Genomic DNA, 26694 nt, shown 5'->3' with positions numbered 1-26694 from the left:
CTTGCTCTTCTTCACCTCTCTTCCACACTCCCTGTTACTGTTGATTGCAAGTATTTAAACTCATCCACCTTCACCAGTTCTACTCCCTGCATCCTCGCCATTCCTCTGATCTCATTCCCACACATGTATTCTGTCTTGGTCCTACTGAGCTTCATTCCTCTTCTCTCTACAGCATATCTCCACCTCTCCAGGGTCTCCTCACCCTGCTCCCTACTATCACTACAGATCACAATGTCATCCACAAACATCATAGTCCATGGAGACCCCTGTCTAATCTCCTCTGTCAATCTATCACCATTACAAAAACAAAGGGCTCAGAACTATAATCCTACCTCCACCTAAACGCATCCATTAGGGCTCGTTTATACTTCACGCTTAGAACGCGGACGCATCATGGCTGCTACACATTCCCAGTGTTCATTTAACGCGTCCTCTGAGCAGGTCCTCAGAAATTAACGCGACGCGTGTGTGAGTTGCAGTACCAGCAAAAATTCGGGGGGGCGCAGTGTGATAAAAGTTGGAATGTGACGTCAGAGTCTCTGTTTACTATCTACATGTGACAGAAAGCCTCTATGTAGATCCTACGGGATCGATGTCCTCGCTTCGATGTTTGACGAGTGGTTCGATGTGGTGAAGCAAAATGGCAACGTACAGATGCATTCGTGGTGCTTTTATATTCAAGCGTCGCATATTCCCGATTGTAATGACACGATACATTTTAAAAGTCTCGCATACCATCTTTTATGCCGTAATGTACAGCGGTGTGTTTGAGCCACAGAGGAAAAAACATAAAGGACATGGTGAAAACGAGTATTTTGTGATTAAAGTGAAAATTTCGGCTTTAATCTCAATGTCCACTTTAACCTCGTAGTTTACTTTAAAAACTGGGATGACGTTTATGATGGTCTGCTTTAATGATAATCGTTACAAGCTTCTTGGACCTGACAGCAGCGGCAAGCAGCAATAGATCACCACAAAGAACATATTAAATGTATGATATTCCAGCTCTCTGCAAATATAGAATCTCTATTTATACTTGATATCACTTTCATGATGAAATGCATTAAAGTATGCATGTTACATTTTACATATAAATCATTAATTTTGTTTAAATAATGAATACTGTTAATAATTACACACATGGGGGTGGCACAGTGGCGGAGCGGTAGCACTGCTGTCTCGCAGGGAGTCACGTCGCTGGTATTCCCTACTTGGAGTTTACATGTTTTCCTGCTGGGTTTCCACACTGTGCTCTGGTTTCCTTCCAAAGATATGCAGATTTGGGGATTTGGTGCCGCTAAAATGACTCCAGTGTATGTGTGTGCTTGTATTCACCTTGCGATGAGCTGAGGTCCCATCCAGGGACTGTTTCTGCCTCGTGCCCAATGCTTGCTGGAATGGACACATCCCTGGATTGATGGATTTAATCATTAAACATCCTTTTCAGAGATATTGCGGTAAGGTGTCATTGGAATTTAATGGGTGTTCTAGGCAATTGACAACACAGAGAAGCCGAACCTGTTCTCGCCGTGATAATATCTTGCATTGTCACCTGCTGGATTCCTCCAGATTTACGTAAAGTACGTGCACAAGTATTAACAGTAAAACGCTTACATAGCCGGAGTGTCCGCTGCAGCCTGCGTCGCGTTGCGTGAAGTATAATCCCGGCCTTACACCTACAGCAGACCTCACCACTGTCACACTTCCCTTGTACATATCCTGTACCACTCTTGCATACTTCTGTGCTACTCCTGACTTACAATACCACAACTCCTCCTTGGGTGCCCTTTCATATGCTTTTTTTAGGCCCACAAAACTATACTATAATAGATAGATAACTAATTAAATAATAAGTAAATTGGTAATTCATTGAAGTAGTAATAAATAATATTAAAACTAACAATAAAAAACAACAGTAGTGGCAAGTGTAACAGATATACTAAATATAAATTCGATACTAGGGGCAGATTTCAGGGTAGGGAGGCAGCACTTCAGAGTCCAGATAGCCGAGAGTAGAAGCTGTTGTAGTACCTGGCAGAACAGGTTTGGATGCTACAGTACCTAATGCCAGATAGAAATGGGACAAAGAAACAATGGAAGGGGTGGGAGTGGTTCTTCACAATGCTGTAAGTTTTGCAGATTCAACACTTTTTATAAAGATTTTTTTCAGTGGAGGGCAGAGAGGAACCAATAATCTTTTCTGCCGTGTGCTGTATATGCTGTAGGATTTTATGGACGGAGAGTTCCCAAAGCAGACAGTTTATATACTGTAGTATTAGTGTTTGCCTTTCTAATCCCCACAGCATTTGCTTGTTTACTAGAGTAAAAACTATATTCATTTATAGCTGTTTACTCCTCCTTATGAGTCAACTTTCCCATGCTAATGCTGCAACCTAGGAATCATAAATCAAACTTTAAGTGACATGGTAAGCATTCTTAAGTGGACCCTGCTGTAAATATTGCATCTATAAATATGCAAAACATATACAGGCAGTCCCCGGGTTACGTATGAGATAAGGACTGTAGGTTTGTTCTTAAGTTGAATTTGTATGTAAGTCAGAACAGGTACATTATTTTAATAAATGCTGATGAATAAGTGCTCTGCCAATGAATGATGGAGTTTCACCTCTCTGACCTTTTTATTATTTCTACTTTATTTTCCATGGTGATGTTTTTTCTCTTCTTTACTGTATAACCAGCACTTGCATCAGATTTTTGTTTCAGAGACATTGTTGAAGGGTGATGACAAAACATTAAGATGAGCTCTTCTGCTCAGCACTGTACATGCTATCACAGCAGGAAGGCACCCCTCATCAGCAAGTCTGGTGTACTGACGAGAGACAACTTCCTGCCATTATTATTTACGTAACCGTACAAGTATGCTTGCTATTGTGAATGAATGGGGCTGGCGACCACAGTGTCACCTCCACTACAGTATGCTGCATCCACCAAGAACGAACAGGGTATGGTTGAAGGCGGGTAGTGAATCTCCAGCCAGTGCCCCCAATCAACAGGCAGCCACCTGAGGCACACTGCAATGCTGCCCCCCACCGCCCCATTCGCCCTCGGTGGCCTCCGTTCAGCCACAACCAAGTCAACACTTGCAGCATCACCAGCCGCCCACTGAGAACGAATGAGGCAGCCGTTCGAGGGACACTGCAAGGATGTGTGGTGGTCGGGCAGTGAAACGCCCCCCTCTGCCCCATCAAGCTTCCGTTCAGTCAGGAGCAGTAGTAGCGGCAGCATGATGGGCGGGCAGCAAACTGCCCCCCTCTACCACATCAAGCCTTTGTCCTGCACACGAGCACTTGTTGCGCACCCAGCTGCCCACTGAGAATGAATGGGGTGCAGCCCCCACCACCCCATTCATCAACCGGAGCCACCCAAGGGACACTACACGGGCAGCGAAACCGCCCCCTCCCCGCCCCGCTTCAGCCTCTGTCCAGCCACTGCTTGCAACGTCCCCAGGCCGAAGATGATGGAGTGGCAGTTACTGAGGAGCCTGCATCGTGTCACCCAGACAGATGAAGGAGAAGCTGCGGCCCTGTTCGTATGTCAGATGTCCGTAACTCGCAGACTACCTGTATATAAAAGCACAAATACCTCCATCTTTTGCATAGTTTGTTAAGCTAAATAAATTTAATCACAGCATGTATTAAATGGTAATAACCTTGGAAATTATTAAAGTATGCAGTAACAGTCGGAAGGAATTTTAAATCGATCTGGGGTAGAAGCAGTCCTTGGTGGTATACTGAATTTCTGTAAAGAGCCGTGCAAGTGTGGTATCTTTTATAACCCAACCTACTTGTACAGTTTGAGCCTGCAGCCTTGCATGCATTCACATTTGCAAATAACGTTTTTAATTTGTTGTTCAGATAGCAAAAATCATAGAATGATTTTTCATTGTTCATAATATTGACACCAGTAAAATAATTTGGTGCATATGGTAGTCCTTCAGTAGGCTAGGTACTGCATGAGTTGAGAACTACACACGAAATGTCTATCAATAAATTTGTATCTCTGATTATCTTAATTTTGTCAGTTACAATGCTTTTCAGACCTCCATCTTGAGTATGATTTGCTCCTCTGTGTAGCAAATTATTGCCACCAGCAAAAGCTGCAGAGCACTCCTTCACTGACATTTGTCAGTGTCTCTGTCTGAGAAAGGTGATCAAATGTCTTACTAGACATCTGGAAGATTTAATATACAGTGTGGGTACTTAATGATTATGCTTAATGTCCTGATGATGCATCGTGATGACTTTTTAGACTGCCTTGAAAGATGGTTTTGTATCTTTCAGTAACAGTGCATAGATTGGCAACAGGTATAGGCATGCACTGGCAAAATTTACAGGACATGACTAGAGGATGAAGCAATAAGTTAATTAAATTGTATTTTAGTTGGTTTAAGTTTTACTTGTCTATTTTACACACAGTGCCTTGATAGGATTTTTTTTTTTTTTTTTTGCATTTGAAAGGTGTTGACATACAGATATATGATAACCAGCCCCTGCGATTCATTTAGTGCTCATGATGCATTGCCCTGAAGTTAGATATAAACAGTATTAAGAATGGTGGGGAAAATTCTTGAGTAAATACAATTGCAGCACATAGCTGATAAGTACTGAAGATTAAGAGTTTTGAGATAGAGTATTTGAACACCAGGTCCTTTAATAAGTAAAGACCTGCCTCCACCCCTTGCCTTCTTTGTAACTTCCATTGTGTAGTTTATTCATTTTGTCAGATAACAGGCTAGCTGGTGTTAGCAAAAATGTTTATAGTTACATCAATCGGGCTGTTGCCCAACATCTCTGCTACTAAATAATCCATGAGTAACTGTTTTAAATCTAGTATCACGAAGCATACAGATTGACTTTTTAAAATTTGCATCTGCAGGTGGTAGTCACTAAGTCGATATTAATTATCATGCACATATAGATAGATAGTGTACAACTACTAGTAAAGTTGTTTTTCAGACTCCTAATCCATTCAATTTGTTTCAGTTTCCAGTTAGTTTGGTTGTGTTTTGCATGGCAAACTTTAATGTGAACCAGAAGATATCAGTTAATACTCCATGTGTGTGTCAGAGTTCTTTTATTGAGCAGAAAGTTTTTTTTCCTGGTAAAAATTGTCATTGCTCCTGCTGCATTTGCAATTATGTGTTTTCTTTAGCAGATACAACTTTATACGGAAAATGTCAATTAATCTGCTAACTGCAAGAGTACATTAAAGTAGTGCCCTACTTCACATGCTAAAGTAAAGATTGGTTTCATCTAGGTAAGTCTAGTCTTCAGGATATGCAGTGAAGGTATTGGACTTCCTCTCCATGTTAGCCCACAGCTAGTTATGCCAAGATTTTTTTATTTTTTTTTTAAATTACATGCAGCAATTACACAGTGACTACCAAAGTGCGCACACTTTTTTTTCTGTAAAGGTTTGTCCCATGTTAGATCATATTACACCACGCTGTCTTCTCCACAGTTCACTTGGTACCATTCTGTGACACTCTTTTTAAGGGGTCTTGGTCCAGTTGTTTTGGTTCATACTACAATGTCCTGCACACTGCTTCTGGTACTATACAGATGTAGTGCTGCAAGCATTAGAGATCAACTAGAAAAGTGACCACATTTTTTGCATGTTTGGACTTATTCAGGTTTAAATTTCTGACTGATCTAAAAAGGTAATGTCGCACTTTCCCATTGTGTATGATATAGCTTATCAGTCTCATTGAAAATTTCAAGACATGACTTGACCCCTTTGAAATTTAAAAGTGAAGTGGTCATATTTGTTCTAAATCTTTTTACTGTCTCTGTCCTGGCACATGCCCAGCTCAAGTTAGGCCAGTGTTGCCCAGTACCAATGAAGCATTGTCTCTACTGAAGATGATTCATTTCCAGACCTGCAACGTGAGCAAAGCCGGGTTCAACGTGTATGAACTATACATGTTTTAGACACAATCTGTAAAACTATTTGTAACAGATTTTTACTTGCGTTTTGATCTTGTAGATACTGTACATTCAAAACATCTGTGGTTTGAGATTTTCAACAATGATTCTCAATAAAAATCATTTAGTGAAGAGCATCTCAACCAGTGCATACACATTACTGTGACCTCCCACAAGTCCATCTTCAGCAAACTCACTATGGACCTGCAGTGTTACTCAGCCCACTAACAAGTTAGACTTGTGTAATTCATTATACTAAGGCCATAATTAGTATTGGTTTATTCATGTTTCCCTATAAAAGTTAGAAAATGCAAATTTGAAATATGAATGTGAATATAAAGTAAAGCAGACAAAAATAATTTCTGTATTTTTCAAAAGTTGGCATCATTGCTCAGGGCTGTGAGAATCGGTGCACTAAAGTAATAACTTTTACTTCCTGACCATTTGTTATGATAACTCTCCTCTCTTCCACTTGCTTGACAATTTCTCAAACTCTGCAAAAAAAAAAAAAAAACCCTGAAAATTCCTCCCCTGGTGTAGGTGGTATTTTGTCAGCTGTTCCCATTGAAAAATGAAGCATTGTAAGACCCTTGCAGTCATATGTGAAATGTTTTTGTAGGGCAGCCCAGTGGGGATCTCTGAGGCTTAAAATGAGGTTGCTGAAGGAAGCATTTGAATGTGTACAATACACAGCAGGATTTGGTCAATTGAAAGAGGGCCTCCCACTGCATAATCTTGCCTGGAACGTATTACTGACCTGCTTATTACACACGCTTGCAAGCTGTTACTTTGGTCAAGCACCATCTCCATATTAAAATTAAAATCCATAATTAAAAGCAAAGAAGCTTATAAACATCGAACTAATCGCTCTGCAAGATTCAAATTAGTGCATTGCTGAAATCAACAGTTTTGTTGAACTGTTTCATGAACAAGTAAGTAATTCTAGTGAGTGATAGGAAATTTTGTGAATTCCTCGCTTTCTCCCTGTAATCTTGAACATGATCTTGCAGGCCCATTATCTTGTTCCTACATTAGAGCATTCACTACTGCAGTCTTGAGTGGTGGGATTTAGCTAAACAAGAAAATAGAGTTGACCTAAAAGACAAGTTCTGCCCTTCAGTGCGGCCAGATTCCTTTCTTGAAAGCCTAATAAAAACAAGGGTTGACTGAAACTTTCTGAAACTAAGACTATAACAACCACTCTGTTTCTGATGATTCCTTGGAAGTTTTAAAAGTAGCTTCTTTCATACTCTATATCAGGAGTGTCGAACTCCAGTCTTAGAGGGCCAGAGTGGCTGCATCTTTTCCTGGTACCTATTTTCTTTATCAATATATAATTACTGTTGGTGTTGTAACATATTTTTATGTCTTAATTTTAATTTAGAAGTTTTTTTTGTTTTGTTTTTTTTTTTTAATTTGTTGCTCTTGAACTTTTTTCTTTACCAGCAGCCAACTAATGATAAGATGTAAAGAAAGCGAACAAATGATTTGCTGATGTGATTTGCTCTTGCATGTCCATCATGAAATATTAGTTTCAGAAAATATTTGAAAAGAAAGATTAAACTGGTCTAGTTCACAAAACATTTTGATGGTGCTCTCAGGAGGCAAAAAAGACATTTGTGCCAGATATCTTGGTTTCTAGAAATTGACTGGAGAAAAAAATGGTTTCTCTCCAGGAAGTGAGTTTGAAACCCCTGAGTTAACTGGTCATCTGTTGGCTCACTTTCTATCTCATTGTTTTACAGTTGGTTAAGGAAAACACAAATGAGTTCTGAATCTCAAAAAGCAAGTCAGTTAAGGCAAAACAAATTCCATTAGGGTCAAGTACATTGCTACTGAAAGTGGGTGTAATGAAAACCAGTGGTGGCTCATGAAAAGAATTTGTGCAGGGGTGCAGTTTTGGGGGGACAAACTGAAGCAGGACTTAGACAGATATGAAAAGCATTATATAATGGATATCTGGTCATTTCAAATGCTTTCATTGTCCCCTATATAGGTGTCAATGCACATCTTGGCATGTCCAGTACCAGACCCATTGGACAAATCCAGGCTAAAATGTATTATACCCTTTCTACCATTCTGCCTAATCCGATACCAGCTTTCCCATTTCTGCTGTGCTCCAAAACCTTTGTCCATGACATCCACTGTCCCCTTATTCTTCCCATAATTTGCCATGTAGATGTGGAAAGGAACAGGTGCACCTGACACCCAAATTTTAGACTATACCCGTCTCTAAATTTCCCAGTCCTCTGCCAGCTTGCCCAGTTCCCCATTGTGCCAAAACCTGCACCATAATGTCCACACCCCTGCCTCTGTAATCTTCCATTAACATGCACTTCTGTCCTATAACACACCCATAGCATACTGTAAGTCTAATCTAAATCTTAGTCTTTCTCTGCTAATAGAGTGCCAGTGTTTGGCCATTTCCACTGTATTCCATAAATCCATGTAATTCAATCACTAGTCTTTTCCTTAAGGCCATTTTTGCTGTCCTTTCCTTAAGACCTTAAAACTTCTCAGTTACTTTCTATTTATATTGAGTCATTTCAGTAAGTCTGCCAAAACATTTAGCCTCATACTATTATCTAGATGTGTTTCCCAACTTTTTTTCTTTGGTGGTGCACTTTTTGTAACCAAGATCATCCCAAGGTACACCACTATTTTACTAACCACAAACCTATTATATCTCATACATGTGCTCAACTGTCTGTACTACCAGAGAAGCCAGTAAAAAAGCAGCTCTGAGATCAGCATTCACAGACTGTGAATACTGTACTTAGTGATCACTTTGCTGGCATCTTCTAGCTGCTTCAATACTTTGCCTGCCCCTCTCTGCCTCAGAGGCAATTTGTATAACCATTATCCACTTGTCCTCACCGATTTGCTGGCGACAACACACCCAGGCAGATGGACTCTAGAAGCCTGGAGATATGTCTGAAGTGCTGTGTCTTCAACATAGTGATCATGGAGCTGCTTTTATGCCTGCTTCTCCAGGTAGTCCTGTCCTGCTCAGACAGGTATTGACCACCTAAGGAGGTTCTCTTTCTCTCGGGTTCAGACCCAGGTGCGCTACACTATTATTTCCACGGCACACCTGGGTTGATGTCGGCACACCTGGGTTGATGTCATGGTGCATTACTGTGCTGCAGCACACTTGTTGAAAAACACTGGTCTAGGCGACTGTGGCTACTTTCATGCCACTTGCATTTTTTCAGAAAGATGTTTTGGGTCTTGTACCCCAGTCGTTGTCCACATCACTTCAGTACCGACACTCTGAAACAATAAACAAGGAAAGCAAAAAAAGGCATTACTTGCACCACATCAATTTAGGCAGCTCTGTTTGGAATAATAAGAGCTGGAAAAGGTCTTTGTGTAAGCCTGTCCTTGATCAGTTGCTTTCTGCTGATTTCTTAAGTCTGGTGGGTCCGGTCCAAGCTCGTTTATCTTTTGTTTCTTCCAATTGAATGATGTATGAAGGGGTGTTTATAAGAAATAACAACATTTTCTTTGATTTCTGAAGTTCCATTTGAAGGTGTGTGACGGTCTGGTGTGGCTCCACACTCCCTTTGTGTCTAGGAGCCTCTTGAGCCAACACCACCTGTAATATATCAGAGGGATGAGCCTATGGATGAGGACACAACACACGATGCAAGGGGAAGGTGCAAAAAATGTGCCAAGTGCTTTTATTAACAGTCCAACAGAACAAGTGTTCAAATAAATAGTGCAGGTTAAAATCTTCATAAACTGTTCAGTTAAAACAAAGTTAAAATCCCAAGGCAGGTAAAACCAAAAACCCCTTTTAAAAGGTAAAAGCTCTGTACAGATGTGTGAGCACTGGTGCTTCCTTCTCTATACAGATGTTCCCAGGCTCACCCTCAACGTATCAATCAACATGAGGAGACAATCCACCAACAGGCACAACCACCCCTTAATCCAAGCTTTTGACACGACTGTCTCTTTCGGCACATTTGCCTTGCCGCTATGAACCTCATCTCGCTCCCTTCATCTCTCACTGCCTCACCCCGGACTTGCACAGGAGCCTGCTACAAGGAAATGGCTACTCTGGCTACCTGGAGTGCTTGGCCGAATCAACCCTCTTCAGTCCACTAGAGCGTCTAACTTCCTCTCTCCTTGGGCTGTTCTTTCCTGCTGCTTGCCTTCAACCTTTTTCACCTGCTCACACATCCTGCCGCCTCCGTCATTACTCTGCATATTTCAACCGCCATTTTTACTATTATTCCTTCTTCCACGTCTCTTGTTCTTCTGTCATTGGCCAGTCTCTTTTTTGCCCCGATCTGCTTCCTTTTTAAACCAGGGACATGGCAATCAGCATCTCCCGGTGGCAATTAGGGTTGCGGGCCATCCTCTCCCGCATCATGCATGAGAACCGCTCTGGCCACGCTACCACGCGCCCACCCAAAAACACAAGAGCACCAATTATTAAAAATACGCCCACCAGCTGCCAAACTCACTTTACCACAAATTGCCATCTCCCTAACGTCATGCTCACTCATCTGTAGTTACGTTAATGGCAGGTGTGAACCATTGATGTGAATGTAATGTGTCAATGATTGTCCAATCGCATTAGAATTAAAAAATAAATAAATAAAACAATATTAATTCACTGGCAATAAATGTGGGGGACTCTGGGGTGCAGAGAGAAAAATCTGAAATCAATCAATTAAAGGGCAGTCTCCGGTCACCTGCTTTTCAAAAGATCTAGGACTTGCATACACTCTCATTTGGCTATCATCATTCACTCAGGAAATATAGGTATTCACACTAAATACAAGTCAGAAACAATTTTAAATGGATGTTGACATGGGCTGACATCAGGTATGTTGTGCAAACAAATTTGTTTCATGATTATTTACCTGATAAATTCAAGTACAGTGAACCCTCGTTTATCACGATTAATCCGTTCCAGACTCTACCACGATACATGAATTTTCGCGAAGTAGGATTCTTTATTTATAAATTGAATATTTTCGCAGTTAGAATATAGAAAACCTGTTTACGACCTTCTAAATACGTTTTTTTAACATTATTAGAGCCCTCTATACATGAAATAACACCCTTTTTCACCACGACAGACCGATGCAGCGCCCGCATTACTGCAGATGCCGCACCGATCCGCCTGTCGATCTCTCGCTCCATTCTTCCCTCACTCGTGAACAAGACCCCGAGATACTTGAACTCCTCCACTTGGGGCAGGATCTCGCTACCAACCCTGAGAGGGCACTCCACCCTTTTCCGGCTGAGGACCATGGTCTCGGATTTGGAGGTGCTGATTCTCATCCCAGCCGCTTCACACTCGGCTGCGAACCGATCCAGAGAGAGCTGAAGATCACGGCCTGATGAAGCAAACAGGACAACATCATCTGCAAAAAGCAGTGACCCAATCCTGAGCCCACCAAACCGGACCCCCTCAACGCCCTGGCTGCGCCTAGAAATTCTGTCCATAAAAGTTATGAACAGAATCGGTGACAAAGGGCAGCCCTGGCGGAGTCCAACTCTCGCTGGAAACGGGTTCGACTTACTGCCGGCAATGCGGACCAAGCTCTGGCACCGATCGTACAGGGACCGAACAGCCCTTATCAGGGGGGCCGGTACCCCATACTCTCGGAGTACCCCCCACAGGATTCCCCGAGGGACACGGTCAAATGCCTTTTCCAAGTCCACAAAACACATGTAGACTGGTTGGGCAAACTCCCATGCACCCTCCAGGACCCTGCTAAGGGTATAGAGCTGGTCCACTGTTCCGCGACCAGGACGAAAACCACACTGTTCCTCCTGAATCCGAGGCTCGACTATCCAACGGACCCTCCTCTCCAGGACCCCTGAATAGACATTTCCAGGGAGGCTGAGGAGTGTGATCCCTCTGTAGTTAGAACACACCCTCCGATCCCCCTTCTTAAAGAGGGGGACTACCACCCCGGTCTGCCAATCCAGAGGCACTGTCCCTGATGTCCATGCGATGTTGCAGAGGCGTGTCAACCAAGACAGTCCTACAACATCCAGATCCTTGAGGAACTCCGGGCGTATCTCATCCACCCCCGGGGCACTGCCACCAAGGAGTTTTTTGACCACCTCGGTGACCTCAGTCCCAGAGATGGGGGAGCCCACCTCTGAGTCCCCAGGCTCTGCTTCCTCATTGGAAGGCATGTTAATGGGATTTAGGAGGTCTTCGAAGTACTCCCCCCACCGACCCACAACGTCCCGAGTCGAGGTCAGCAGCGCACCATCCCCACCATATACAGTGTTGACACTGCACTGCTTCCCCTTCCTGAGACGCCGGATGGTGGACCAGAATCTCCTTGAAGCTGTCTGAAAGTCGTTCTCCATGGCCTCCCCAAACTCCTCCCACGCCCGAGTTTTTGCCTCAGCAACCACCAAAGCCGCATTCCGCTTGGCCTGCCGGTACCTATCAGCTGCCTCCAGGGTCCCACAGGACAAAAGGGTCCTGTAGGACTCCTTCTTCAGCTTGACGGCATCCTTCACCGCCGGTGTCCACCAACGGGTTCGGGGATTGCCGCCACGACAGGCACCGACCACCTTACGGCCACAGCTCCGGTCAGCTGCCTCAACAATAGAGGCACAGAACATGGCCCATTCGGACTCAATGTCCCCCACCTCCCTCGGGATGTGGTCGAAGTTCTGCCGGAGGTGGGAGTTGAAGCTACTTCTGACAGGGGGCTCTGCCAGACGTTCCCAGCAGACCCTCACAACACGTTTGGGCCTACCACGCCTGACCGGCATCCTCCCCCACCATCGAAGCCAACTCACCACCAGGTGGTGATCAGTTGACAGCTCCGCCCCTCTCTTCACCCGAGTGTCCAAGACATGTGGCCGCAAGTCCGACGACACGACCACAAAGTCGATCATCAAACTGAGGCCTAGGGTGTCCTGGTGCCAAGTGCACATATGAACACCCCTATGCTTGAACATGGTGTTCGTTATGGACAATCCATGACGAGCACAGAAGTCCAATAACAAAACACCGCTCGGGTTCAGATCGGGGGGGCCATTCCTCCCAATCACGCCCTTCCAGGTCTCACTGTCATTGCCCACGTGAGCATTGAAGTCTCCCAGCAGTACGCACAAACAACAGTTAGGACCCGTCCCCCCACCCGAAGGCGAAGGGAGGCTACCCTCTCGTCCACCGGGGTAAACCCCAATGTACAGGCTCCAAGTTGGGGGGCAATAAGTATACCCACACCCGCTCGGCGCCTCTCACCGGGGGCAACTCCAGAGTGGTACAGAGTCCAGCCCCTCTCAAGGAGATTGGTTCCAGAGTCCAAGCTGTGCGTCGAGGTGAGTCCGACTATATCTAGCCGGAACCTCTCAACTTCGCGCACTAGCTCAGGCTCCTTCCCCTTCAGAGAGGTGACATTCCACGTCCCAAGAGCCAGCTTCTGTAGCCGAGGATCAGACCGCCAAGGTCCCTGCCTTCGGCCACCACCCAACTCACACTGCACCCGACCTCCTTGGCCCCTCCCATAGGTGGTGAGCCCATGGGAAGGGGGACCCACGTTGCCTCTTCGGGCTGTGCCCGGCCGAGCCCCATGGGTGCAGGCCCGGCCACCAGGCGCTCGCCATCGAGCCCCACCTCCAGGCCTGGCTGCAGAGTGGGGCCCCGGTGACCCGCGTCCAGGCAAGGGAAAACGCCGTCCAAAATTGTTTTTCATCATAGGAGGTTTTGTTTAACTGCTCTTTGTCTCATCCCTCACCTAGGACCAGTTTGCCTTGGGTGGCCCTACTAGGGGCATAAAGCCCCGGACAACAGAGCTCCTAGGATCATTGGGACACGCAAACCCCTCCACCACGATAAGGTGGCGGTTAAAGGAGGGGAGACGTTACAAATATCATTATTATTATTGTACTGTACAGTAATCCCTCCTCCATCGTGGGGGTTGCGTTCCAGAGCCACCCGCGAAATAAGAAAATCCGCGAAGTAGAAGCCATATGTTTATATGGTTATTTTTATATTGTCATGCTTGGGTCACAAATTTGCGCAGAAACACAGGAGGTTGTAGAGAGACAGGAACGTTATTCAAACACTGCAAACAAACATTTGTATCTTTTTCAAAAGTTTAAACTGTGCTCCATGACAAGACAGAGATGACAGATCTGTCTCACAATTAAAAGAATGCAAACATATCTTCCTCTTCAAAGGAAACAGAGAGTAAAGCAAACAAATCAATAGGGCTGTTTGGCTCTTAAGTATGCGAAGCACCGCCGGTACAAAGCTGTTGAAGGCGGCAGCTCACACCCCCTCCGTCAGGAGAAGGGAGAGAGAGAGAGAAACAAAGTCAAAAATCAATACGGGCCCTTTGAGCTTTTAAGTATGCGAAGCACCGTGCAGCATACTTAAAAGCTGCACACAGAAGGTAGCAACGTGAAGATAATCTTTCAGCATTTTTAGACGAGCATCCGTATCGTCTAGGTGTGCGAACAGACCCCCTGCTCACACCCCCTACGTCAGGATCACAGATAGTCAGCGCAAGAGAGAGAGAAAGAAAAGTAAGTTGGGTAGCTTCTCAGCCATCTGCCAATAGTGTCCCTTGTATGAAATCAACTGGGCAAACCAACTGAGGAAGCATGTACCAGAAATTAAAAGACCCATTGTCCGCAGAAATCCGCGAACCAGCAAAAAATCCGCGATATATATTTAAATATGCTTACATATAAAATCCGCGAAAGGCGAAGTGCGATATAGCGAGGGATCACTGTACATTTAATTATACACACACACACAGTTCTTATACACAACCACTAACCTATGAAGGCACGAGCTCAGTAGGAGAGTCTTCAGGTTGTAAGCTGGAGCGCTGATCGCACCCTCACAGGACACAGATGCCCCTGGGAAAACCCCTAAAAGAGCTGACAGTCTACCTTCACATTGCTCCTTACTCTTCTTACTTGCGCTATAACTCGCGATAAACCTCTCACGCGGTACTCCGCTTACTTAAAAGTATTGTGCAGCGCTTCTCAGCTTTGGAATTGGTTGTTTTGTTTCTCTCTCTCTCACAGACATTCTCTGCTCCTGGTGGAACTGTCATCTCTGACTTGTCATGGAGCACGTTTAAACTTTTGAAAAGAGACACATGTTTGTTTGCAGTGCTTTGAATAAAGTTCTTTTTTTTCTACAACCTCCTGTGTCTCTGTGCAAATCTGTGACCCAAGCGTGCCAAGGTGGTGCAGTATCTTCAGCAGGTGCGTCGTTGTCTTCTTCCGCTGAAGGAGTTCTAGGAGTAGGCAGTGGGTGTCTGGGTGCGCTGCTGAAGAACATCTTGATAGGCAGTTGCTGGCGTTGTCTTTTCATATGCGTGAGGAGGCTTTTGTAGGGTATTGCCATCTTTGATCATATCCAAGAGTTTCCCCTTTTCCTAGATGGTAAGCATCTTCCTCCAGCTCTTAGTTTCATTGTCAGAAGGCTTAGAAAATGCAGCATGTTTAGGAGCCATTGTGGGGCTTAGATAAAGGTTCTCAGAAAGCGCATGCATAGTGACGTAAGCGTGTATGAGAAAAAATCGCGATAGAGTGAAGCCGCGAAAGTCGAAGCGTGATATAGCGAGGGATCACTGTACAGTTTTTAAAATATTTATAGGGGGCAGCGCCCCATAGAAAAAAAATGGCCACTGATATGACCTATAGCTACTGCAGGACACTAAGATCTGAGTTTGACACCCCTGCTCAATACATTTTTACAGTGTTCCAAACACTTTTCAAAGAAGTGAAGCAGTAACTGTTTTACATCATCCTCAAGGCAATAGCCATGGATCTTTCTTTTGTTCTCTTCTTCACCAGACCAAAATCTTCCTTTCCATCTTTCAAATGCTTCTGGCACCTGAATATGTTTCCACACTGTCATGCTTAGTGTTACATATGCTTGAAGGAACATTGCCAAGGTCTATTGACTGCCTTAATCAGCCTTATGTAACTTTCATTCACACACCTTTTTCACACAGTTAAAAGGTCATCACTCAGTACAGCCATCATACAATAGAGGTTAAAGTGTTGGGTGTAACAACTTGAGGAGTAAACAGAAACCAGTATGACTACTACTGGTTTACAATCACAGCATCTACACCTTGACTTCACCGCTACCACCACACAGGTACAGCAGACATATTAACATATGCAGTAGTGTTTTTTAATTATTTCACCGATCCCTTGTACATTACTCTAGTATGCTCTGCATTTTTAACGCTTTACACTTGCACCTAAGAAATTTCTGTGTTTGTCTGCAGCTGAGTCGAAAGTAAAGAAGAAGCCTACTCCTGTTGACAAACCTCTTGAGCATCGAAAGGATGATTTCTCCTTGTTTAAGGTGCCCGATGGTGAGCTGAAAGTTAAGACATCACCTCAGCTGTTGTTGGCTACTCACCGCTTCCTGTCTCGAGGCAAGTAACCTTAAAAGAAACCACAATAATAAATGTTCAGCATACTTCTGTACCTTTACTCAACCCACTTTGTACACCATTGAAACTTGGCTTTGAAGGTATTCATTTGAAATAAATTACAATAGCTATTCAGCATTTCGTTCAATACAGGCTCATGGGTTCCTGAAATTCATCGGTTTTTCCAAAGTAATTGACTAAGTAAAGTGGCTGATAACTTTTTGTTGAAATGTGGCACAGTTATTCTTCAAGGAAATTTGTCAAGACTTCAAATTGTTGTTGAGATACCTTGAGCATATTGAGCTGTACACAGTTTTAAATTTTCAAAATCTCCCATTGAAAAGCATTGCCAAATTATACCCATCAAAGTTGCACAAAGGGAATGAGGCCTTTCTGTGCACAGCTGTTTTGCAAAACTCCTCCAAAACATTGGAAGATTTGATCAGGGTCGCATCAGAAGACCCTTCACTTGAATAATTTAATACTGAGCCTGGTGCCTGTGGGGCAGACTCAATTTAAAAAGAGGAATAGGAGGCCCAAATATACATGATGAACAAGTAACGCTGGTACTTTGATAGTTGGTAATTCTGGCTCTCTGTTTATGATTATACTGTATCAGCTGTGCGCAACCTGCCGCATGCGGCCGTGGGCAAGGACTTTGGCGACCGTGGACGTGTATATTAAAGTGTACGTAATGGCGGCCGTGCAGGTGTAGGGTCTCTGGACTCCAGCGAGTAAGGGGTCTCAACGCTGCGGAATCTTTGTCGGCCGGGTCGGTATGGTGACGCCGAAAGCCGATTTGGACTCTGGGGTCTCTAGACTCCTGCAAGTGTAGAATCTCAAACACCGCAAGTACCGAACCCGATTGGTAGACAGCAATCTAGAGTCTGGAATACGGCTAATGGTCTCCAGCGAGTCCCCTGACTTTGCAAGTCTGTCTGCAAACATGCAAGAGCAAGGAAGCCATTAATGGCGATGTTTTCCAAACTTCCTGAAACAATTGCTGTAAAGGTTTTTTGTCCTATATGACGTTTCGTAGACATTTTTTTACATATGTAGACCAGTAAATTGAATATTGTCAGATATATCATACTCTGTTTTAATGTGTAATCTGTAAATTTTTACATAAATCATAAAACATTATTAAGTTTACTTGGACTTACTGGCGGCCGTTATTAAAGTAAAAAGTCTGTAGTGCGGCCGTTATTAAAGTAAAAAGTCTGTAGTGCGGCCGTCAATAGCGGAAAGGTTGCGCATGCCTGCTGTATGTAGTTCTGAAGCTCAAATAAAAGTACATACTTTAAAGTTTGAGCAAAAGACCAATCAGCAGTCTGAGGTTGGCCATAATGGAGAAGTGCAAAAATCAGGTAGATGAACAGGTTTTTATATTTTGTATTTTTTGTTAATGTACACTGTTTTTGTTTCTATAATTTGGCAACTAAAAATGGTTAATTGTCTCCTAAATGTTTCATTTTAGGAGCCCAGTTGCTCCTAAGTGTTTTTTCAGTCTGGATCCCTGCTATGTATGGCTTATTAGTCTAATGCTGGAAAATAAAACTTCATGCAATCAGCTTAATTTATATATTTGTCTGTTTCGAAAGCAAAATTGGAATAAAACCTTCAAGATTAGCATGATTTGAGAAAATGAATACAGGCTATCTAGCTTCCAGTGCTTTTATGAAAATACAAGTACAGATGCAGCACAATTCTGTCCAACTGTGTACAGTAAATAGAAAATAATTGTTATAGTGGAATTATTTACACTGAAATGCACTTTCTGTTGATACTTTTGTAGTTAATGTGTACCTATAGACGGGAGCTTATGTTCATACAATAAACTGAATAAGAGAATGAATAATGTAAGTAGATTTTTCAATGGATCAGTATATTACGTACACTGGTATGTGGTGGTTTCTGAGAATGTTTTTTGTGTTAGCAGTTGTTTGTTCAATGATTGAAGATCCCAATAATAGATGTTGAAAGTCTGCTCATATGAATGGTTCTGCATCATCTCAGGTGTTGAAATCACTGGACATAGTTCTTTTCCTTCTGATCACTCATTGCTTTAATTTGTTTTTTGTCATGTTAGCAGATTTAATTACACCATGTGATTTCAGTGAAACTGACAAGCATATATTTCTAATATTGTGCATATGTCTTGTAACAATCTTGTGATGATAATCTATTGATGCCTAGGGCTGTGAGATTTGAAACGTTCGTATTGACATTGTCTTTTTGAAAATAATCAATGTATGAGGTATTTGTTTATTTGTTTAGAATGGGATTTAGGTTCCTAAAAAATGATTTTACACTTTAAATGTTCAACCTCCAAAGAAGGTTTGTCCAAAGAAGACACAGCCAATCACAAAAAGGCTAGCCATTATTATGTTCTACGATAATAAATTGGCACAACTATTAATTCTAGTCCATTAAGATCATAAGATTATTTCTTTGCAGCAAAGGCACAAACCAGTAATTGGTGTTTAAAAGGTTTATCTTAAAATTATAGTGTCATATAAGAGATAAACAGCTCTCATTAATAAAACTAGAAACAGTACCACCTTATAATATAAAATGAAGATAAATACTGTCCTGCATTTGGTTAGAGCGAGAAAAGAGCAAAAGTCTCCTGTCGTTGACAGCCTAAAGGTTCTTGATGTAAGTTAAGCTTATCCAGATTTAGCACCACATCAAAATTTAAATATCCACATTTTTGTTTCATAAGCAGTTTTTAGGACTCAGATTTTTTTCAAACTGGCAGATATACAGTAACAGGATGTTCGATGATCTAAAGGCCTGACTTAGAAGTCATATTCATATTGAAAAATCCTCTCCCTGCCTTGCTAGCTTGAATGTTTGATTATTTTGCTCCTGTATTGCATTTGTAAGCCCAGTAAGGGTGTTTCCTTCAACTTCTGCTATGCTTCTACTGTAACTTTTTATATGATGGGACATTTTGCTTTCAGAAAATCGATTACAAACTTAGTACTCATTTTTTTTTTCTCTTACCCCCCCACCCCCACAACCATTTTTCTCTTTCAAAAGAGGTGGATTTGTTCAGCCCCTCCAAGATCTCTGAGAAGATTCTGATGCACCTGCTAAAACATCCCAGTGTGAACCAAGAGACTAAATTTGATACAACCAACCGGCAATCGGCAGATCATTACCTGTACCACCGCAACCACCCAGTTGACTATTTCATCCTCATCTTACAGGTACTTTATTTTTTCATGTTGTAGATGGACACTTGGGCAACATATATACATGTGTTATTGAAGCTGATGGTTTTTGACTGCATGTTTTTCTCTCTAATCTATGTAGAGAAAAGCCAAGCAAAATGACACCTTTTATTGGCTAACTAGAAAGATTACAATATGCAAGCTTTCGAGGCAACTCAGGCCCCTTCTTCAGGCAAGAACATCTTGCCTGAAGAAGGGGCCTGAGTTGCCTCGAAAGCTTGCATATTGTAATCTTTCTAGTTAGCCAATAAAAGGTGTCATTTTGCTTGGCTTTTCTCTACATTCATAATGGCTAACACGGTACAACTCTCTAATCTATGTAATTTATATCCCCCACCTCTCCCCCTGAGTTAAAAGCATCTGTGTCAAATGCCTTTCCATGAAGTAGTGTTTTTAATGAATGGAAAGGTACACACACCTTGTGACAGTGTCCTTGGATTCCTGACAACTTTGTTTTCAAGATAAATTGCTATCTGTGCATTGCTGACTTCCCTACTTTGTGGTATATGCATAATTGTATTAAAAAATTTACACTTTTATGCTAATAAATGTAATATTCATTGACAACCCAAAGAACAATTTAATTTCTGTATCACACTTTCTTTTATTTTCCTTTACAGTAGGAGTGAGCACACAACAGTTGAAGCCAATGAAGCTGCTGTATTTTTTAACCATACTCTTAATTGTTGACTGAATAATACATTGACTTATTTCCTTGTTTAGCTCTTTCTGCATTACAAGCCAAATATGTTATGCAGTTTGTATTTTGTATAGTAGGCCATGTATCTATAAACATCCCTGTGAACTCTCTGTTGATACTGGTTTAATGTTGGAGAACCTAGAAGTGTGTTTGGTTATTTTTTGGAAAGAGAAGCCTTAAATAAACCATTTGTAATTTTTTTTGCAGGGCCGAGTGGAAGTCGAAATAGGGAAAGAGGGGTTGAAATTTGAGAATGGGGCGTTCACCTACTATGGGGTGTCTGCTTTGTCTGCTCCTTCATCGGGTAAGATGGATTATCAGATAAGGCTGGGGCTCTGGTATATCTGCACCTTAGCTGAGCTCCCAACTTATTTTTTGCAGTGCATCAGTCTCCAGTGTCAACATTACGAAACAGCCAGAAAGATCAGGTTGATGTGGAGGATGGTGGTCAAGGCACCTATTACCCTGATTATACTGTACGTGCTCTGACCGATTTGCAGTATATAAAGGTATGTTGGTAGTGGAGACAAAGTAACATAGCTTTTTCTTTTTCACATACCATAATTTTTTCCCGTGATCCTGAGAACACTGAGAATTTCTACAGGTAGACAATGGCAAGGCTGGTTTTAGTACTCTGAAATATTCAAATAATTCCATGCAGTTTACAAACGCATTAATTTAGTGACGCTTTTATGTTAAATTTTATTTGCAAAGTTTTTAAATCTGGTTTGTTTTAATGTGTAACATAACAAAACTTGTGTATCATTTGAAAAAATAACCAGCAAGGTTACTAAAGTACTGTGAACCCATCATTCTATTATCAATATGATCAAATTTAAACACTTTTGTCTTTTATTTTGGAATACTAGGGGGCTTTGCCCCCTGCTCGCTTCGCTCTCCAACCCCCGTGTTTGGTTTTCCGGATACACACTTTTAAGATTTTTTTTTTTCTTTGAATTGTTGCTATTTCATTAGTTTCACTTTTATTTCAGAACTTCTGTAAAAACAATATTTGCGAGTAATCTTGCGAGTCCCAATATGCTGAATCTTTTTAATGAGGTCAGGATTGGTTTCTCCGTTTGGAATTTCAGCACAGACAAAACGATCTACATCATCAGCAGTTAATAATTTTTTTTTTTTACAAAGTAAAAAAGTCAGTAGAGTTCTGCATTGGACTCCTGTCTGTAAAGTCGTGCTATTTTCCTCTCACAGTTCCAAAAGTACATGGGGTTACCAAGGTGATACCCCAGCTTTTGTCTAGGTTTTTGTACAAGGGCTAGACAGAACGTTTTTGACTCCTGGGGTAAATGTAGCTTTTTAAATAAGCAGACAGATAAATATATATACATGAACAAAGTAACCAATAAATGCATGTGCGGTAAACTCCGTTTTTGAAATTCTCAAGATTCTTTATTTGTCACATGCATAGTTATACAGGACAATATGCAGTGAAATGTATCCTGATTCGCTTATCAAAAGCTGTGCAAAGTTAGAAGAATATCAGTTAAATTAACAAAAAGTCATAGATCGAAAGATAACAGTACAGTGATCCCTCGCTATATCGCGCTTCGCCTTTCGCGGCTTCACTCTATCGCGGATTTTATATGTAAGCATATTTAAATATATATCGCGGATTTTTTGCTGGTTCGCGGATTTCTGAGGACAATGGGTCTTTTAATTTCTGGTACATGCTTCCTCAGTTGGTTTGCCCAGTTGATTTCATACAAGGGACGCTATTGGCAGATGGCTGAGAAGCTACCCAACTTACTTTTCTCTGTGTCTCTTGCGCTGACTTTCTCTGATCCTGACGTAGGGGGTGTGAGCAGGGGGGCTGTTCGCACACCTAGACAATACGGACGCTTGTCTAAAAATGCTGAAAGATTATCTTCACGTTGCTACCTTCTGTGTGCAGCTGCTTAGTGAAGCGACATGCTGCACGGAGCTTCATATACTTAAAAGCTCAAAGGGCACGTATTGATTTTTCACTCTTTGTTTTTATCTCTCTCTCTCTCTCTCTCTCTCTCCCTGCTCCTGACGAGGGGGTGTGAGCTGCCGCCTTCAACAGCTTTGTGCCGCGGTGCTTGCATACTTAAGCCAAACAGCCCTATTGATTTGTTTGCTTTGCTCTCTGTTTCTGACAGCCTGTGCTCCTGACACGCACTCCTTTGAAGATGAAGATATGTTTGCATTCTTTTAATTGTGAGACAGAACTGTCATCTCTGTCTTGTCATGGAGCACAGTTTAAACTTTTGAAAAAGAGACAAATGTTTGTTTGCAGTGTTTGAATAACGTTCCCGTCTCTCTACAACCTCCTGTGTTTCTGCGCAAATCTGTGACCCAAGCATGACAATATAAAAATAACCATATAAACATATGGTTTCTACTTCGCGGATTTTCTTATTTCGCGGGTGGCTCTGGAACGCAACCCCCGCGATGGAGGAGGGATTACTGTATAGTAGAACATAATAAATAAGTAAAATTATGTGAATAAAGTAGAATTAAGTGTTAAGGTGCAATAGTGTAGTAATTATTGTGCAAAACCAAAGTTAGACTGGTGCATAGTTAAATGAGGCAGTTTGTTTGCGCTACTGCGATCTTTACTTTCTTTTTTATATTTCTCCACATGTGTATAGTGCCGTTTTTTTTTGTTTTTGTTTTTTTGAGCCTTTCTAATTTCACTGGTTTCATAGTCTCTAACCTGCTCTGCATGTGTTTAGCGCCAATGTTTGTAAACGTCATTATGAAGTTCTACTTTGTCATTTTACTCATTGTCTTTTAATTCTGAGCCGTACAGTACAATACATAGAACAGAATAAATCCTCAATACAATATAAAAGTAAAAATTCTAGAAGTCATCTAATTTCACATTAGATGATATCACATAATATGATTTGGATTTGTTTTAAGTCCATTAGACCTTATTCATCAAGCTGCCTACCCCATTTTGCCATTCCACATCTGAAATAGCGCTGATCCGATGAAAGGACTCCTCATTCCCACGTCCCCATTCATCAGGGATGACTTTACCTTAGGCAGGCAATCTACAATTTAAAGAGATGATTTTCTTGTGAATTGTTACATATGCATTATTTTCTCTTTTACTTTAAAAACTTTTGTAAAAACAAAACTTGTTTCTTTATTTCCTGCCTCGCACGAGGTTACATCTCTTTCTTCCCAGACCTATAATACTGCTCGTGTTGTGAAGGGTGTTGCGGCTGAACGTACGCTAAGGATATGCCTTTGGATCATTTGCTGTCTTTTTGCTGCTTGCTAGCTGCCTCTTCTGCCTGTCGCATGTCGTTGTTTTAAGAGCTGGGAACACATGATGCTTGCCTGCCAAAAGCAATCCAACAACTGCTAGCTTAGAGGTTTGTTGACTTGTTTTAAATGATGGCTCACTGCCTGGTCTCACGTGACGTTGTAAAAGCAATACCTGTCACGGGCGTGGTTGAATTCTTTCTTGCAGGATGTATAACGCTGCTCGCGTTCGGTTGGGGGGTAGCTCTCTAACCTGCTCAGCATGTGTTTAGCGTCAACGTTTGTAAACGTCTTTATGAAATTCTACTTTCTTTTACTAATTGTCTTTTAATTCTGAGCCGGATTGGATGTGCTTTTTTTCAATTCCACTTGTTCCAGGCTGATAATTACTTTCTGTATTTCCTGAATTTGCACCTCGATTATTCTTTTTTGCTCTTTTTTCTGTCTAATGCATTTGAGTCTCTTTTCTCCGCGCCCGATTGGACATGCTTTTTTTTCCATTCCACTTGTTCCAGGCTGATCATCACATTCCTTATTTTCTAAATTTGCACCTAGATTATTGTTTTTCTTTTTAGCATTTTTTTCTCTCCATCGCTTTTGGGTCTCTTTTCTCCGTGCTTTTCTTTCTTCGTTTAATCGTCGACGTTTCACTTCTACCCTATTCATTTCATTTCTGCCCTATTCATTTCTACCGTATTGACCTTATACACTTTATATGCACTGAGAGCCCTGGAGCTGTGTGTGCTGCATGACTACCTTTACACTACTGATCTGTTTTTTTTTTATATTGCTTGTAAGTAGGGTGTGTCTTGCAAGACTCTCGTTCTTTGTTCCCATGAGATGCACCGTGGCAGGTCTCTTTCGTCTCGCGGGTCTTTAAATTATCTTCCGAGAAGATCACATATCGTAGACTATCAGGACAGGGGACAGGATTTCTTTTTATAAAAGAGAGATATAGATTTATATTTTCGGTATTTTTTGTTTGATTTATCATTGTGATTGCATGAAAGTCCTATTTGATTTTTTTTTCTCCCCCCATATGTTGAGCTGGAGCTAAAAAAGAGTCTTAAATTACCATGCAGGATTACAAAATATGCTTTTGACATAGACTGTAAAGCCATGATCCATGTTTATTTTCATACCAGGGTGCCTTTTTGTTGGGGGTTGGTTTGTAAGTTTTCATATTTAGGTAGAGATCTTTCTGCCTTTTCACTGTCCCAAAGCATTACACCAAGTGATTAGAAAGTATTAAGCTTGCTTCTTTGTGGCATGTGTGTTGATGCTCTCTGATAGACTACCATTAACTTTTAAATAGGGACTGGGACCATACCTTGGCATTTGATGCTGTTTTTATACAGTGGGTAAATGTAATATGTCTACACATTTTTGATTTTCTATAATTTTATGTTTGTATGGGTAAAATTATTTTCTATTTTAGTAAAATCTAATACCTGGGCACAATGTGCATTTCTGTCCAATGTGTGATTTTTGTTCTCCAAGAATTGTACTCCAAAGCTGAGTATAATGTCTTCATGTGAGTAGATAAACCTAAAATTTAAAGTTCACTGATATGTCATTTAAGTAGTAAAATATTCAAATACTAGCTGACGCCCGTCGTAGCATACGGCGGTGTAAGAATAGGAACGGAAAACGGTGAGAAAGGAATTCGGAAATCAAGTAGAAATAAATACTTCTTGAAAGACGCAGTGTGCATGTAGAATTTCCGGCCAAGTAGGATTACACGTGAAAGTGATAAATAAATCGGGCTTTCTGAATTTACGTACTATGGCCATGGCATCCTGATAGTTTTGTTGCATGTATCTTGGACTTCCTGGAAATGTGGATGGTAATATGATCATTTTGCCTACACGTACGTTATTTTCAGCGTTTGCTTACAGTGCGTCTGTATTCAAACATTGTATTGTTCCATGTGCAGATCTTGTTGATGTAATCTGAGATAGTTGAGACGTGCGCCCTCTGTTTTAACATACGAATCTACGACGTACTGTTGGAATAGTTTGCGGCTGGAGTACAAAATACTAAATGTATTCCTCATTGCTAATCTGTACATGTAAAATTGGCATTGAGTAAGCCTTATTCGTTGGGCGGTTCTTTTATCAGGAACATGATGTAAATCTTTGTGCCAGCCAATGTCTCTGTAAGGGAATAAAAGTGGGTAAACCATAGGATCGCAATTTATATTGAGCATGGAAATCTGTTTACAGGAGTTGCGTATGGGATAGATGCAAAAGTCCCTTTCGACAGGTGTTTCGCCATCTTTTCCAACGAAACTTGCTGCAATGTCAGAGCATTGTATCTCTGTAAATCCTGCCCAGGGTTTTCCGTGAAAACCATTCGTACAGATGTTGTTGGATTGGACTGAGCGGGGTTGATGGTTCATGGTTCTGAGCATGGAATGTAGCTGGAGAAGTACATTTTCGCTGCATGCAGAGTTTGCTTTATTTTGTAAGCGTACTTAAGTAGCTTGCGCTGTGTCAAAAACATACAACTGTCCATATCCTGGAGAGGTAGAAGTGTTAGCGTATAGTGGAGAGATTTGGCGATAAATTTGCCCATTAATTTTAACAGTTTGGTCCGTGGCCAGAAGGTTGTGTTATCTATGCACTCATGGAAGCAAACGCTAGAGAAGAGTTGTATTCTCAAATGTGTTCACGATAATTTTTAGCTCGTGATGTTTACTGTATAATAAGCTGTTGTAAAGACACAGGTGGCTCCTGCAAAGGTGGTAAAGCTACTTTACCTTTGTGGCAGCACCTCGAGTACTTGTTGGATGTGTTACGCTCAGCAGGCCAGTATAGTGCATGACATGGAAGAGGACGAATAGGAATCGAGAAATGCCGTGTCGGCTGCGTGTGGGCGGGACCAGTTTTGAAGTGGAAGCAGGACGAACCAGAAGAGAAATTAAATTAATTGTAAGTTTAATTTTTGTAACTTGTTAGTCAAATGTAATTTAGTACCAAATTGTAATTATGCTGTATTCTAAGAGCGCAAGAGCAAGGTGCTCAGTGTTTCTTGATCACAGCAGTTCTTCAGGAATTGAGGTCTGATTTCTGTATATTTTATTTTTACAAGTTATGTCTGCATAGTTGTCTTTTTTTTTTTCTTCTTCCCAGAGACTGTCGTTTCTT

At 41.7% G+C, this 26694-nt stretch overlaps 1 protein-coding gene across 2 annotated transcripts in view; it reads left to right on the top strand.

Annotated features, from left to right (window-relative positions):
- LOC114648537 (metal transporter CNNM3) overlaps positions 1–26694 on the top strand; it is a 74429-nt gene that overhangs the window by 32702 nt on the left and 15033 nt on the right. For both annotated transcript variants that reach the window (XM_028797628.2, XM_028797635.2), the window contains exons 3-6: positions 16199–16351; positions 19394–19563; positions 20495–20591; positions 20669–20796. In XM_028797628.2, coding sequence (XP_028653461.1) covers positions 16199–16351; positions 19394–19563; positions 20495–20591; positions 20669–20796 — 548 coding nt within the window. The remainder of the gene's footprint in view (positions 1–16198; positions 16352–19393; positions 19564–20494; positions 20592–20668; positions 20797–26694) is intronic.

The sequence above is a fragment of the Erpetoichthys calabaricus genome, chromosome 1 (genome assembly GCF_900747795.2).
Source record: "Erpetoichthys calabaricus chromosome 1, fErpCal1.3, whole genome shotgun sequence".
NCBI classification, from domain to species: Eukaryota; Metazoa; Chordata; class Cladistia; order Polypteriformes; family Polypteridae; genus Erpetoichthys; species Erpetoichthys calabaricus.
The sequence above is the reverse complement of the archived record's forward strand: the minus strand, read 5'-3'. Positions and strand labels throughout refer to the sequence as shown.